Below are 15,143 nucleotides of genomic sequence, written 5' to 3' on the forward strand. Positions count from 1 at the left end.
GGCTAGAAACGGTTGTCGTCCTCCCTGGAATAAATGCCCGCTGCCCTGCTGTTTCTCTGTTGCCAATGTCCTTCGCTGTTTGACCATGAGCCTCTTGTGCAGCCGCGGTGCCATTGCCCATGTCCTGCCTTTCAGGAGGCCCCTGATCTCTCGGCGCTCGCCCATCCTCTCGTGCCGGCACTTCCACGCCGGCGCCCCGCTGTGGGGGATCAAGTCTCAGATCTTGAAAGATGTTGGGGAAGGTGGGTTGATTCTGTCTCAATTGGTTTGCCGATGCTAATGAGTGTCCTCCCAGGTATCACCGAGGTCCAGATCATCCAGTGGTATGTCGAGGAAGGGGCGCACATCGAGGAATGGAAACCTCTATGCCAGTATCAATCAGACAAGGCCGTGGACGATGTGAGTATCTTGTGAGGGATCCTTATACCGTTTGCTAATGGGGCGCAGATTACATCGAGGTACGAAGGCGTGATTAAGAAACTTCATTTCGAGGCCGATGACACTGTCCCCACTGGAAAGGTATAGATTGACATGTCACCATGATCGGTAGACCCCATGCTGACAGTGTGGCAAGGCACTTTGTGACATCGAAGTCGACGATGCCAAGTACACCGACGATAATCCGCCGCACGAGTCCAGAGCAGACACGGCGGAGCCGACACCCTCATCAGGTGTAGCGGCCGCGATACAAGCCGCAGAGTCTTCGCTGCCTGAGACTCCAGAACGCGAAATTTCTACAAAAGAAAAGGAACCGTCTAGGTCGAAGCACGCGTCTCTCGCAACTCCAGCCGTCCGCGGGCTCTTAAAGAGCCACGACATCAACATCCTCGATATATCCGGCACCGGCAAAGACGGCCGCGTACTGAAAGAGGACATCCTGAACTTTGTGGCAGCAAAGGATTCTCCCGCAGCACCACCACCAACGGCGGCTCAGCCGGTCCCAGCGCCAGACACGCGGCAAACGGAGTCCGTGGTCAATTTGACCCCGATCCAATCCCAGATGTTCAAGACCATGACCCGATCCGTGAACACGCCACACTTTCTGTACGCGGACGAGCTGCGCATTGATGAGATTTCTGCCATCCGTAAAAGGCTCGCGAGCGACACCCGTGACCCCAAGAAGATCACTTTCCTGTCCTTTGTCGTGAAAGCCGTATCCTTGGCTCTGAACGAGTACCCCCTTCTTAACGCCCGGGTAGACCCGAGCGTCCCTGAGAAACCCAAGCTCGTCATGCGCGCGAAGCACAATATCGGGATTGCAATGGATACACCACAAGGCCTGATTGTCCCGAACATCAAAGATGTCGCGAGTCGATCCATCGCCGACATTGCCGCCGAGGTCTCGCGACTCAGCGCACTCGGCAAGAGTGGGAAACTGACACCCGCTGATCTGAGTGGTGGCACCATCACCGTCTCAAATATTGGTAACATCGGCGGCACGTACGTGGCCCCCGTCATCGTGCCGACGGAGGTGGCTATTCTGGGCGTGGGCCGCGCGCGTACTGTTCCAGTGTTTGATGCGACGGGCCAGGTCGTTGCCAGTGAGCAAGTGAATTTCAGCTGGAGCGCAGATCACCGGGTTGTGGATGGTGCGACAATGGCCAGGATGGGCAACCGAGTGCGTGAACTGATTGAGGTGCCCGAACTCATGCTGCTGAATCTGCGGTAGATAGCATAGAAAAGGCGGTCGTATAGATAGACGCAATCCATGACCTCGCTGTTGCGGGCCCTACATCTCACATCCCCATGTGTAGAAAAGGAAAATGATCTGCCATTTCGCCCCGAAGTATTGGGGTATCGCGATCTGCTCGCCACACACACCAGAAAGACAGGGTAAGTAACGAAAACACCTGGTTGAGAAAATAGACTAGACATGAGAAATCTCCAGAAACCGTCCTTTTCCGAAAACCGTCCCTCACAAGTATACAACATGCGACAAAAAGAAGAACACCAGGCTCCAGATGCATATCCAACGACACCCACAACCCCCACCCAAAAAGGTCACACATATTCCGCCAGCTTCGCGGTCACCGCGTCATGAACACGCTGCTGCACCTCCGCCGGGGATCCCTGCACATTGATCGTAATCACATCCCATTCATCCTTAGGCTCCTCGAGAGTCGCGAGCTGTGAGCGAACCATGCCACTCTTCATATAGTGCTGCTGGCGCGCGCGCACCCGCTCCATCAGCACGTCCTCGTCGAGCTGGAGATAGATGAAATGAATGTGGACCGAAGGCGAACCGTACGCGGCGACGCGCATGACGTCGCGGTATTTCTGCTTGAGCGCGGAGCAGGCCACGACCACTCCCGCGGGGCTGTTCCGTTCGGAGGACGGGGCGAGGACGTCGATGGCGGCTTTGCGCAGGGCGACGAGCCAGTCCCAGCGGTCTTCGTCGGTGAGGGGAGTGCCCCGCCCCATTTTTTCTTTGTTGAGTTGCGGATGATACTGTCAGTCAGTCCCGTTAGCTCTTGTCTTTCGGTCAAATGTCCACGGGACGGGGAAGGGGGAGATGATACATCGTCGCCCTCGAGGAAGGGAACCCCCAATTCCTGCCGTAATCCTTCTCCCACGGTGCTCTTCCCACACCCGGCGGGCCCTGTCACGATCCAGATGTGCTGCACACGCGCCGGCTTGGTCGATTTCTCTGCGCAATCCGTTGCCGACGGGGCCGTGGATGACCCGGCGTTGAGATCGGGCATGACGTGCGTGCTTGGCGGATCTACAATGGCAGTCGTAACCGGGTGCTGAGGCCGGTCGCTCACGAGCATGCTGGAGGAGGAAGGGGTGGGCTTTGGGAAATCGAGAAGGAGCGGTCTCTTTTACAGGGTACCGGGGAAGAAAGAGCGTGGGATGGACGTATGACGCGGTGGTGATACACAGAAACCCCCGTCGTTTGATGGCTCTGTCTGTCTGGGAGTCAATCGGAAGGCGAGCAGGGCGAAGTAGGGACGAGGAGTTGCGCGAGAACAGCGAACGAATTTGTACAATAATAATAATAACCATCAAACACCGATGGAAAAGCGCAGTCGTGGGGGAGTCAATAGCCGAGTGGGGGTGTCCTAGGCACAACTTGATGCTTATTGTGGATGATGTCAATACACCATTACCAGACCGAGACCCCGGGATGCCCCCACGCTATACCTGTTGGGGAAAGCCCACGGTCGGAAGAACATCGGATCGCGGAAACAAAACGGAATTACAGATACAGATGAGAACTAAAAGAGAGCATCAAAATCATATGTAGTTGGTACAAGGCAAGACCCTAGGTGGCTGATAACCCCGATAACTCCAATCCAGTCGTGTTCGCGCCGGAGGTTGAAAGATAAGCTCAGCCAGTCTCCGAAACAGGCAGCGCAAATGGCAGAAATGCCTAAAAGTCATCCGAATCGTAATCATCATCGACCAGCAAGGATCGGTACCCACGCGCAGCGAGATTGGCCTCCAAACCACCATCGGATGCAGGATCAGAGTAGCCTAGGCACGTTAGTGAGGAAGCAACGGACAGAAGAAAACATAGAAAACAAAGACGTACCTCCGCCCCCGAAATAGCTGAGAGCCACTGGTAAGAAGATCAGAGCATGGGTGGCAGCAAACACGACCAGCGCCAGCCAAACCCGGAAGTAGTAGATCTCGAAAATCTTGCTGCGGGTAAAGGCCAGTACACAGACGCCCAGCAGCTTTGTCACCGTAATGCCGCTGAACACACTCCCGCCAACATTGACCATCGCCGTCCACGCACGAGCGTCCTTGCCACGGAACTTGGTGGGCGCATTTTCCATGATCGCCCGCGAGGGGAACATGAAGGCTCGGGCGATGTGCGCACAGAATTCCACGCCGATACCCACGCAGATCACCAGATTGACCAAGGACACGGCATTGAGCGAGACGCCGGCAATGGCCATGGTGCCAATAATATCAACCACAATCATCACGACAGTAGCGGTAATGACCGCACCGGTAGCAACCGATCCCAGAAGGGCGGATGTCAGGACGAAGATGATGGCAACCGCGCACCCCAGAAGCGTACCCGTCAGTCGAACGATGGAGACATATTGATCAAAGAAGATGTAGAATTTGGAATACGGGAAGACATCGATGCCATGTTCAGTGGAGATCCCGTCTGCGATCCGGCGAGCGGCAAGATATGCCTGAATGAAGTCATCCTGGGAATGCAATGGGGTGTGGCTGGTCCGGAAATGACTGGCATTGATCATGCTGTGTTGTTCGTCAATGACAACAGCGTTACTGTATGGAGCCTTGCCACCAAGAGGGCAAGATGCGTCCGTAGGGGCATCAATCCATTTCTCCGCGTAATGGATGAATTCGGACCCTTCCGGCATCCCGTGAAGGGAGATATTCCATGGGGAAGGCCGGTCCTCAAAGCACAACTTGCCATTCTCTTTACAGCAATCTTGTTGAGGATTCAGCCAATAGAAAAAGTCATCAATCCAGCTAGCAGCCGACCCGGCGAGATATGACACATTCGGACGCTTGGATTCCTGCTCCAGAACGAACGGCAAGGAGTACTCTTCACAGGTGGTGAAACGTCCACAAAGTTGTTGCTGATGACGCCGTTCGGTCACGTTCACATTCCGGGTAACGAAATAGACGGGTGGCCCAGAATCAAAGTAAGCATCCAGGTCGTCAAAATAGGAGATTAAGTAAGAATCGCTTGGCAAGGCGATTCGTTGATCTAGTCCCAAGGCGACTCCAGGGATCAATGCCAGACCGGCGGTTAGAAGACCGAGGAACGCAATCACAACGGTGGCCTTCACCCGGGGATCCAACAAGAATGGCGCATAGACGCGTTGGATGAAATTCTGCAAGGCACTCTCCGCCTCCTGATCCTCGTAGACTTGCTCGTCCGGGAAGCCAAATGAGTTTGCCTTTCGGACGGTCAGGCACGGGAAACAGTCTGCGCGAAGGCTTTGCACACGTTTCTGATTGAGAGCGAGCACGGAGATAAACATGGTGACTTGCAGAACGGCATTGATCAAAACAGCCCCTGCCGCATAAGCAGCGAAGTTCTTAACCGCAGGCATGCCTACAAAGGTGCCCAAAGCGAATGCCACGGTTTCGGTCAATGCGGAGAGGAAAATACTGGGCCCAATTCGCCCGATGGCGAGAGCCACTCTTTCGTCGATTTCTTCATCAGGGTGGCTGAGGTTGACACGTTCGAATTCATGGACAATCAAGAAGATGTTATCCACTCCGACAGCAAGAACCAAGAACGGAATGACCTCAGCGATGATCAGAGTCACCCTAACGCCAGCTGCAGAGAACAAGCCCACCGAGGCGGAAACGGACATCAAGACGATCACAATTCCAACGATGCCCAGGGTGAATTTGGACTGGACCAGAGCATTGGCTGGATTGGTCAAAAAAGACTTCCAGGTTACTGTGACTGACCCCAAGGCTAAGGAGGCATAGAGAAACATTATGACATAGCTGATCACCACGATTTTCGCATCTGTGTTGGTCGACTTGTTCAGTTCTTGCTCCAGGCTGACCTCGGCGTTGAAGGATACACGCAGACCACGCTCGGCAGCCTCTTCCTGAACAACATCAAAGATCCGGCGAAAGCTGTTCTCCCAGTCCATGGCTCTGGCCTCTCCTTCGGTTCCCTGGGCGTAATTGCGCACCACCCAAGTCACAACAAGGGCTTGGGCATCCAGAATATCCCCTGTGCGCTCATAGCCACCCAAAACCATTTCGGGCTTCAGAGGCTGCTGGAAGTCAGGGAGGCAGCTTTGGTCTCCAGGGGAATCTGCACAGTGCCTCAACCGGTCCTTCCATGTATCAGGATCGAGATTGGACACCGAACCACCAAAGTATGCGGTTAAAGACTGCACCACACACGCATCACCCGTTGGCTTATAGCAAACGTCACCCAGGTTCAACCCCTGGTCTAACGATATCATGCGGCGCACCCGGGATTCCACGTCAAACCACCAGCTGAGAGTCTCATAATCCAAGACAGGAGACGGACCGGGCCCCGAGGTATCGTTCACCAAGAAAGCTTGCTCGGCCCGGAAGAATGGGCCAAAGCTCTCATCAAAGAAAGCCTTCTCTTGGGCTGCCGCAGACGAAGGGCTCACCCAGAGACGAACCGGATCTGTCTCGACGGTGAATCGTAGCCAGCCCAAACTCAGCAGAGCCACCACAATCACGCTGGAGATGATTGTGATCCCTGGGAACCGGGCGCAAGCACCACCGATGCGATAGAACAACGCCGACAGCCAAGAATTGGGTTTATAGATCCCTTGCGGTTGCTCTATATAGCCCCCGCGGCGTACGACTTCTCCCTCGTCGTCATCATCGCTTGGTGCCGGGTCTTGAAGCAGGCGGACTCGTTCGGGTTTGCGAAACCGACGTTCTTTGAACGTGACGTAGCTAGCGAGCGCCATGACGAAAAGTAGGAACACCGAATAGATGAGAATCACTGCGAACGACAGACATGGCAGAAGCCCGACTTGACAAGCTTCGTGCGTCGACACTGCCGGCAGTTCAGGGCATACATCGGGACAATCGACACAAGAGCAGCGGAACGATTTGTCAGGGCCGTTGCAGGCTTTTGGTTTAATGGCCAGAGCCTTCATGCCCTGTCCGCTAGGTTGGGTGCGGTAGTTGATCTGAAATGGGCTTCCGAGTAGCTTTTTGTCCCCCAAAAATTTCATGAACTGAGAGTACGTTTTCGCACCGCCACCGATAAAGTCGATTGCTTTGCCGCCAGACGCGCCATTTTTGACGTTCTTGCAGCTGTCAAAAAAGCCGCTCTGGTACTCTTCAGTCCAGATATTATCCAACTCCGTCACCAGTGTCTTTCCGGAGCTGCCTTCATCGGTTTGCGTAACGTTTACAAAGAGCGACTGGTCCGGGGAGCAAGTGAAGGTACAGAAGATGTTGAAGAAGTTGTCTCGGCAGGCAGGACAGGATGCGATAATACCCTCGGCCAACTTCAGGTTACTGGAGAGCGCGTCGATCTACCCATGAAACAACATCAGCATTGCAGGTCAGGAGGAAGTTAGAACACTCACCTGCTCCTCGCGACAGCAGACCGGCCCGTGCTCCCATTTGCTACCACACAGACCAACAAGCTTCTTCCTCGCAGCCTCCTCTGGTTGATGCGCCAGGTCATTATCGGGACATGGCAGCTCGCCACCGAAAATCGACTGCTTCCCACAGTGGCCGCGGATGGCACAGCGGCCCTTTTCGTGTAGGCTCGTTTCGCCTTGCGCGGCGGCAAAGGGAGCTTGGAGGCAGAGAGAACCCAGGCTGATAGTGGCCGCTATCAACCCAAACTGTCGCATGGTATTGGAAGAAAGGCCAAACAGCTACGTAATGGGTATCTTCCCGATCATTCACGGTGATCGAGAGAGGCGCGCCTGAGTGGAGACGGTCGCAGACCAGGCCAGCGCACCTCAAGTTGCTGGCAGTGGTAAGGACGAACGAACCAAAGAAAGCCGATATGCTCAGAAACACATTAAGCAATAATGATAGATCAGTATGAAGCGACAAAGCGAGTGATGGGGAGGTTGTGGTTGTTTGCCTTGTTTGTGAAGGATTACGTCGATGGGGTCAGATGACTTGATGCCTAATGGATTAGGCATTATTATGCCCAAGGTGTCGCTTTTTCACCGCCTTTGATAGGATCTATATTACCCCTATTAATAGTACCGCAATTTATTTCCGAGTCGCTAGTTGTTTTATTTCTTCTTCATGACATGCATGATCTTTCCTCCTCTTCCTGCCTGATCTCTCTTGGCGAAATTATGCCTTGTCTCAACCCCCATCACCGTTGCATACAATCTCGCAGCATCGACATATGCTTGAGTCCTTCCGACTCCCGTTGCATTTCGTGAGCGAGTGATTATCATTCGGGAGCGCTAAAGTGTGCAATCCCGGTCAATTTGTGTTACATGGCCATGGCACGACCCGCGAGTGGCCTTTACTTCCGACTCTTACCTTCAAATTTGAGGATCGCGGGTCCGAAACTACGACCTCGGGGGCGGCCTCGGGTCGACCCCGCCAGATAGGGTAGTATTATGTCCAGAAGGATCAACGGACAGGAACTCTAGCACAATAAACCAATGTTTCACTATTCACGGATTTTACAGGGGTTTATGCATATAATTGTAAGTCAGATCTTCCTCGATCTTGTTCCTCACTGTTCGTTCTATTGTACATTTCTTGCCCTACATTGAGACATTAGTCTGGCCTGGCGCCATGGACTCTATATTAAAATGGAAGGCAGCCGTGCTGATTGGGCTTCTTGCTGCAGAGTCATCCTATGCGCTTCCTCAGCCCATGGGCTCTCTGGCAGAGAGTATCCTGGCACGAACACAGACCCAGCCGGATAGACCCTTCAAGACTCAATATCCACCTCCGCACGAAAGGATTTCGATTCCTAGGCAAAAGCCAGTGAGTCTTCCATATGCAATATATAGTTGCATATACATGTTCATTTGTTGACTGGATTAGATCTATCATTCTGCGTTGGAACGTGACGGTCAAGAGTCGCGGCTCCCGTTTCCGACGGTCTCCGTAGAGTCCTCGCCAGATCAGCAGTCTGCCGACGGCTCTGTTCCTCATCGCCCAGCTAAACTCCGCCCTCGCCCTCGTCCTCATTCTTCTCCTCATCGGCCTGGTTCTTCTGGAAAGACGCATGGCCTGGGCGACCTGGGCGACCAGGATATCTTTCAGCCTGTGGGTACAGGCCCAGTACCGGATGTCATTAGCACTCGACAAGACTACCCAGTTTCGAAGAAGCATGTAAGCTTATCTGCTTCTCTCAATTGATCTCCGACTATTTTGCTGACGGCAATAATCAGGTCAATGCTACAGGGCCAGTTGAGACCAACAAGTTCTATGCCGGATTCTTCTTAGGATCTCAAACCAGTGCCAGCTTCACGCAGCCCTACACTCTCACATGGTTAGGTGGAGGCGGAACCCTCAAGAGCTGGGGCATGGCCGCCTGCCATGATGAGCAAACCTCGCTCGCCTATGGTCCCAAGGAGTCTAATCTGCCTGGGGAACCTGTGGAGTACTACATTAACCCAACTGGGCTACAACCCATTGTTCTGTCGGCAAATGAATTCGCAAACTCCACCCAGCTCCAAGTCGAGCAGCCCATGGCATTCTCGGCCCAGGCTGTTCTATCGCGTCCCAGCTCGCCATCCCAGCGAATTGTCTTTCCAGTTGTCCAAGGCATGGGATACGTGACGGCCATTTACAGCAATCTACAGCCTATAATCCAGAGTGGAACGTTCTTCAGCAAAGTCGTCAGCGCAGGCTCTCCCAGGAGCGGTATCTTCAAGTATCGCGTTGAACTCAATGACAATTCTTCCTGGCTCATTTATGCCACTCCTACGGACGGTACCGATCCAGACTTCAAGTTGGACTCCAAAGCAAACCTCCGTGGGCCAAGTGGATTCTCCGGTACGATTCAGGTGGCCAAGAACCCTTCGGGTGCTTCTGGGGAGAAATTTTACGACACTTCGTGCGGTGTGTATCCAGTTGCAGGACACGTTTCTGGGTCAGTGAACGGCAAGGTAGGCACCTACAGCCTCGGCTGGACTAAGTCAGGCAAGGATGTACAAGACACTCCCTTGCTTATGTTCGCTCTACCTCATCATGTCGAGTCTTTTGATGCTAGCACCAAGGCGGGCGTGACCGACATGACCTTGCGCACTACTACGAAGGGTAATGCGACGGCAGTCGTTGGAGGGGCTTGGAGCATGACCGAGCCTAGTCTGCCGGTCGATATTGGTTTTGCTCCCTGGACACCGACGATTGGCAACGTTTTGAATATTTCCACAACCGCCCTCAAGACTATTCTTAGTGTGGCTCCTGAGGAACTGAATCAAGACATTGAGAGCCAAACGAATCTTAACAGCATGTACTACAGTGGAAAGGCCTTGAGTAAGTTTGCGACGTTGGTCTACACCGTCAATACATTGGGCAACGACATCGAACTCGCTGCGTCAGCGTTTGGAAGACTAAAGTCATCCTTTGAGCGATTTTTGAATAATACACAACAGTATCCGCTTGTTTATGACGCTGTGTGGAAAGGCACTGTGTCATCGGCAGGGTACAATGGCGACTTGAACGCTGATTTCGGAAACACCGCCTACAACGATCATCATTTCCACTACGGTTACTTTATTCAAGCGGCAGCTATTATTGGATCTCTTGATCCGGTATGGCTAGCTGAGAATAAAGATTGGGTCAACATGCTGGTCCGCGATGCAGGAAACCCTGCTACGGATGACCCCTACTTCCCCTTCTCGCGCTCGTTTGACTGGTTCAACGGGCACTCATGGGCTAAGGGTCTTTTTGAATCCTTTGATGGCAAGGATGAGGAATCCACCTCGGAAGACGCTCTGTTCGCTTACGCTGTGAAGATGTGGGGACAAACTACCGGAGATGCTAGCATGGAAGCGCGCGGTAACATGATGCTGGGCATTATGCAACGATCACTGCACAACTACTTCCTCATGGAGAATGACAACGTCAACCAGCCCTCGAACTTTATTGCGAACAAAGTGACCGGTATTTTGTTCGAGAACAAGGTTGATCATACCACCTACTTCGGCTCTGAGTTGGCATATATTCAAGGGTACGACTGTTTCCCCATACCTACCATAGATGATTCACTAACGCGCTCTGCAGGATTCACATGCTGCCTCTCATTCCTAGTTCCGCCTACACGCGCCAGAACCAATTCGTTACCGAGGAATGGAATGCAATGTTTGCGTCTGGAGCAGCATCCCCTGCCGAAAACGTGGATGGGGGATGGAAGGGTATATTATACGCCAACCTTGCGATAATCAACCCTACGGCATCTTGGGAGTTCTTCGCCCAATCGAACTTCTCCTATAGCTGGCTCGATGGTGGTGCGTCGCGTACTTGGTACCTGGCGTATGCAGCCGGTAGGTGATCTCCCCATGAGAAACGAGATAAACAATCAGCTACTAACTTGGCCTTAGGTTTGGGAGGTGTTCCGTAAAGGCCTTTACATTATATTGTTCAGGCAGTCTGGATGATGCGCGGACTCTGAAAGCCGGTATTGGCCATCTGGTATGGTACATTGGGGAGGTCTCCGCGCCTTCTTGGTCGATTGTCAGTGATGGGTGTCTGCAGGTTCCAGCACTCACCACCCTGTCTCGGATAGATGATGAATGACTGTAGCTGGAGTGTAGACGGACGTCCGAAATGGGCGGTATTGTTGCCGGTCTTGGATTATGTCTAGGTCTATTCATTGGCCTGTCATAGATTGTCCCGTTTAGTTAGTTCGTTTCCCTCCAGTAAGATAGCATCGTCAACTATCTCTCTTCCATTTGATAGTTTCTTCGCTTCTAGCCCTCGTCATTCTCCGTCCTCAGTTTTCTCTACCTTCTTCAAAGATAGGAGTGAGGTTGCTCAGTGTTTGGTTCAACTCGTCCATTTGATCCTCGGATAAAGCCTCATTATCACTGCCGTCATTTAGACCTTGGCATTCGGGTCTAACACATCCACGAAATCGCTTATAACCACCAAGTCACATCCAGGGCTTTCGCAAAAGTGTTGGGACTGATGGTTGACCCTGGCTGTGCGTTAGCATGTAATCTGGATGTACCTTTTGTTTTCCTGGAGTACCACTATTATTCGGCATCAAACTAGAGGCATAGTGCTATGGCTTGAGCAATGTAGAAATGGAAAAAAAAAATAAAAATAAAAATTTGAAAAGAAACCACGAGGGATGCGGTAGGCAAGTTGACAACCTTTCGAGCTAGTCGAATATTCTACCTACTGAGGGACAGCAAAGGCCTACGGTTGTTGGAATCCCATAATTGTCATAATATAAATATGCACCTTATAATAATAATATTAATTCTTCCCGCTTCTACTTTGATGACAGGTCCCCACCGCTGGTATCATCAACTTGAAATGTTGATCAAGGGTGTCTAGTTTTTAAGGTACGATTACGTGGCTTTATATCTGTTGTTATGCACTTGCCAGGCTAGTTCATATTATGCATCTAAATGAATTATATACGGCTCTTACTCTGTTAAAAGCACACATAGGGGGTTTTTAATATACAGTAGTAGGTATGACCCATTCGTTGAGTGGAAGCAAGCGACAGATCGAGATACCAAAGACTAGCCCACAGTGCAACAAACAGAAACCGGCCATTATAAAATTGCTAATCATCCCATTCTTCGTCCAGCTGGTCTATTAGCCGATTCTCAGCATCTACTTCAGAGCGATGGCCAGGTCCTCCACGGCCCCCGATGGCCCCGATGAAGCCGCCCCGGGTGCCCGTGTCGGCGCGGACATAGCCACTTCTTGATGGAGAGCGACTGATGTGGAGCAGGTTGGCAAGAGAGGAGAAGATGATGACGACGATGTCCTGTAGGGATAGGCTATTAGCCGAATATTCTCTTGGTGACATGCCCAGAATGCCCAGAAAAAAAAGAGATAAAAGATGATTGAGCACAGGGTTGCATAGACTAGCGGGAGCAGTGACTTGACTATCTACGTAAACTGTCCAATGTTTCAGAGACCCCAGGCAGAGTAGCTGGGCGAGTTCCATTGACACATAGACACGTAGACAGCCCGTTTAGTATTGCACCTTGCTCCGGAGTCATGGCAAATGTACATGCCGCGGTCAACGCGGGCGATCATGCAAAAGTGCAGGGAATAACAAATATAATAAGGGGAAACGTGGATGTGATGGTGCCCCAGGCCAGCTGGAGTACACTTAATCAATCCTCGAAGTCGGGAGGCTCGGCAGATTCGAATCCCGATACTTATGCGATGAAATATTCCCGTATCTGGGTCTTGGGCGCGATGATCGAAACGGCACCAGCGCTAGGGGACATACCTTTACGAAATCGAGAATGCCCGCCCATAGGCTAAAATTCGGACATTGGCGCCAGCCGCGCTGGTGCATAACGGTTCGCTGGTATGCGCAGCCTCCAATCAAGTATGCCGCCACCGCGATCAATATGCTAGAGAGTACAATAAATTAGTCACCGTTGTCAGTGTTCCGATGGAAGGAGTGCTCACATCACGCCAAAGACGCCAGCGGGGCCCAGCCCCCCTGTGCTAGGATTCAAGGCAATTCCACCACACGCCGCAGAGCTCCGAATCTCGAAAAAGTAGGAGCATGAGTCCATTGTGCCGACGAAGGACGGAGTAGCCTGGTTGGGCACCGCATCGCGGTCGCAGAGGAAAGACATGATGGCCGATTTTCTTCGCAATGAAGAATTGGAGGCAGTCGCGTCGTAGTCACTGGGACATGGAGAGCCATTCGTATAGTTCAAGACAAGCTTGCGGCCACGGAAAAAGGGGTCCGAGGCTGATTCTCTGTCATCACCGTCAGCATCATCCTTTACCGACCATCAGGTAGGGACACCACCATACCCCAATGAATATATTTCGCCATCTTGCTCATAATATGCGCTGATATTCTTCCACCGTGACGGATCCACCCCGACCACTTCCGTCAGCTCCTCAATGACCGGCTCGCAGACGTTGATCGAGAAATTGGCCGCATAGTCGTGGCCCTTGCAATACCAGCTCTCGTTGCGCGCATCCTGGTCAATCCTTTCACCATTCTTCAGCTCCGGTGGAAATAGACTAATTGCTCTCAGGTCGAAGTATAAGCCGCTGGAGGGCGAGCGAGCCACACACGGGGTGTTCTCGTTTAGACGGGAGGAGTCGGAGGCGGCGAGTGTAGATGTGGCGAGAGAGGAGAGAAGAAAGGCAACGGCGGGTAGCTTCATGGCTTGAGAATGGGCGACCAGTCGGGGGAAAGAGAGAAGAGAACGAGCAAAGGACGCGTGAGTGAGGGAGGGAGGGACTAAATACTGGGGAAGAGGAATACGTACGTTGCAGCCAGCATCACGTGGAAGCTGACATGATCCGAGTAAATAACTACGACTAGTGATTATGACTCCAGAGTAGTATTACGGGACCACCATTCTCATTCCCTATTTTGTATCTATAGCTTGGACTTTCGAGGCCCTGTCACTTCATCTAAGATCTCTGCCCGAGTACGCTCGGTGTCACGGCGTGCCAGATCCACATATAACTGCTGGATTCGTTCCGTTATGGCGCCCCGAACGCCATCGCCGATTTGTCGCCCATCAACTTCGGTAACATGGATCTGGGAGGGAAATGTCCCGGTGCAGAACGCCTCGTCGGCACCGTAAACCTCCGTCAAAGTAAAGTCCAGTTCTCGCACCGGGATCCCGTGCGCACGACAGACATCGATCGATTTCTGGCGCGTAATTCCTTGCATCTGGTTATTCTTAGTGGGAGCCCACACCTCGCCGTTACGGACGATGAAAAAATTCGTTGAGTTGCACGTCTTGACAAAGCCGTTAAGGTCCAGCATCAACGATTCGTCCGCTCCGGTGACATTAGCCCCAATGCATGCCTGGACATCCGTCGCTTTAGAGATGTGGTTCCACATCTCGTCCTTCACGTCTGGAGGACCACGTCGGATATGCGAGGTAATCAACCTCAGTCCTCGTTCTTTGACAGCCGGATCGGTAGGCTTGATCTCAGGGATGAGCACAATGAGCGGAAGGCCAATATTAACGGATGGATTCTGGTATGGGGTTGATTTCAGTCCCCGGCTGACCACGAGGCGGATATGAACGTGCGGCTCGTTGGACATGTCGTTCGCGTCTAGAGTCTGGTGGATCAACCCTAGGAGCTGCCCTTTCGACAGACCAAGGTCCATGAGCATCGCTTTGGCAGACTGAAAAAGCCGATCAATATGGTCTTTTGCAAATTGAACCCGGCCGTTCTTCGCGCGGATTCCCTCCTTTGATCTCTTTGTTAGCACACCATCATGTCACTCCGAGCTTAGTCCTCTTTCTTACCCAGATACCATCGCCTATCAAGAAATTCGAGTCAAAGACAGAGACAACAGCCTCAGCTTTGGGGACCAGCTTGAATTCTCCTGTAACGCCATCTCGCATTCCAATCTGCGTGGAGTTAGAGTTAGCTTCGATCACTAGCATACCAACAACTCCTGTCAACTCACTAGGATATGCTTATTCTTCTCGTTCGGGACCGTGGCATGAGTGGCACCCCGCCTATGTCGGTCGTGGGACACACTCATTTCTAGTTCAGATAGACACGAG

The 15,143-nt window shown here is 52.4% G+C and overlaps 6 protein-coding genes across 6 annotated transcripts; 2 read left to right on the top strand and 4 right to left on the bottom strand.

Annotated features, from left to right (window-relative positions):
• Positions 1-279: 279 nt before the first annotated feature.
• On the top strand, positions 280-1,669 carry N7474_006113 (uncharacterized protein; the record flags this gene model as incomplete). The annotated part of the gene is made up of 2 exons (XM_057197528.1): positions 280-399; positions 575-1,669. The coding sequence occupies 2 exons, from the start codon at positions 280-282 to the stop codon at positions 1,667-1,669; spliced, it is 1,215 nt and encodes a 404-aa protein (XP_057054924.1).
• A 332-nt stretch (positions 1,670-2,001) lies between these two features.
• Positions 2,002-2,771, bottom strand: N7474_006114 (gluconokinase; the record flags this gene model as incomplete). The annotated part of the gene is made up of 2 exons (XM_057197529.1): positions 2,002-2,448; positions 2,520-2,771. The coding sequence occupies 2 exons, from the start codon at positions 2,769-2,771 to the stop codon at positions 2,002-2,004; spliced, it is 699 nt and encodes a 232-aa protein (XP_057054925.1).
• Positions 2,772-3,373: 602 nt separating this feature from the next.
• Positions 3,374-7,313, bottom strand: ncr1 (sphingolipid transporter NCR1; the record flags this gene model as incomplete). Its single annotated transcript, XM_057197530.1, has 3 exons — positions 3,374-3,477; positions 3,536-6,986; positions 7,041-7,313. 3 exons carry the CDS (start codon positions 7,311-7,313, stop codon positions 3,374-3,376), a joined length of 3,828 nt encoding a protein of 1,275 aa, XP_057054926.1.
• Positions 7,314-8,229: 916 nt separating this feature from the next.
• N7474_006116 (glucan endo-1,3-beta-D-glucosidase) lies at positions 8,230-11,011 on the top strand (the record flags this gene model as incomplete). Its single annotated transcript, XM_057197531.1, has 5 exons — positions 8,230-8,424; positions 8,485-8,775; positions 8,835-10,621; positions 10,675-10,934; positions 10,992-11,011. The coding sequence occupies 5 exons, from the start codon at positions 8,230-8,232 to the stop codon at positions 11,009-11,011; spliced, it is 2,553 nt and encodes an 850-aa protein (XP_057054927.1).
• Positions 11,012-12,187: 1,176 nt separating this feature from the next.
• On the bottom strand, positions 12,188-13,772 carry N7474_006117 (uncharacterized protein; the record flags this gene model as incomplete). The annotated part of the gene is made up of 4 exons (XM_057197532.1): positions 12,188-12,394; positions 12,869-12,995; positions 13,054-13,353; positions 13,411-13,772. The coding sequence occupies 4 exons, from the start codon at positions 13,770-13,772 to the stop codon at positions 12,188-12,190; spliced, it is 996 nt and encodes a 331-aa protein (XP_057054928.1).
• Positions 13,773-13,990: 218 nt separating this feature from the next.
• On the bottom strand, positions 13,991-15,121 carry N7474_006118 (Aminotransferase class IV; the record flags this gene model as incomplete). The annotated part of the gene is made up of 3 exons (XM_057197533.1): positions 13,991-14,821; positions 14,880-14,984; positions 15,044-15,121. 3 exons carry the CDS (start codon positions 15,119-15,121, stop codon positions 13,991-13,993), a joined length of 1,014 nt encoding a protein of 337 aa, XP_057054929.1.
• Positions 15,122-15,143: the final 22 nt, after the last annotated feature.

Source organism: Penicillium riverlandense (genome assembly GCF_028828495.1).
Source record: "Penicillium riverlandense strain IBT 135883 chromosome Unknown utg000003l_segment0_segment0, whole genome shotgun sequence".
NCBI classification, from domain to species: Eukaryota; Fungi; Ascomycota; class Eurotiomycetes; order Eurotiales; family Aspergillaceae; genus Penicillium; species Penicillium riverlandense.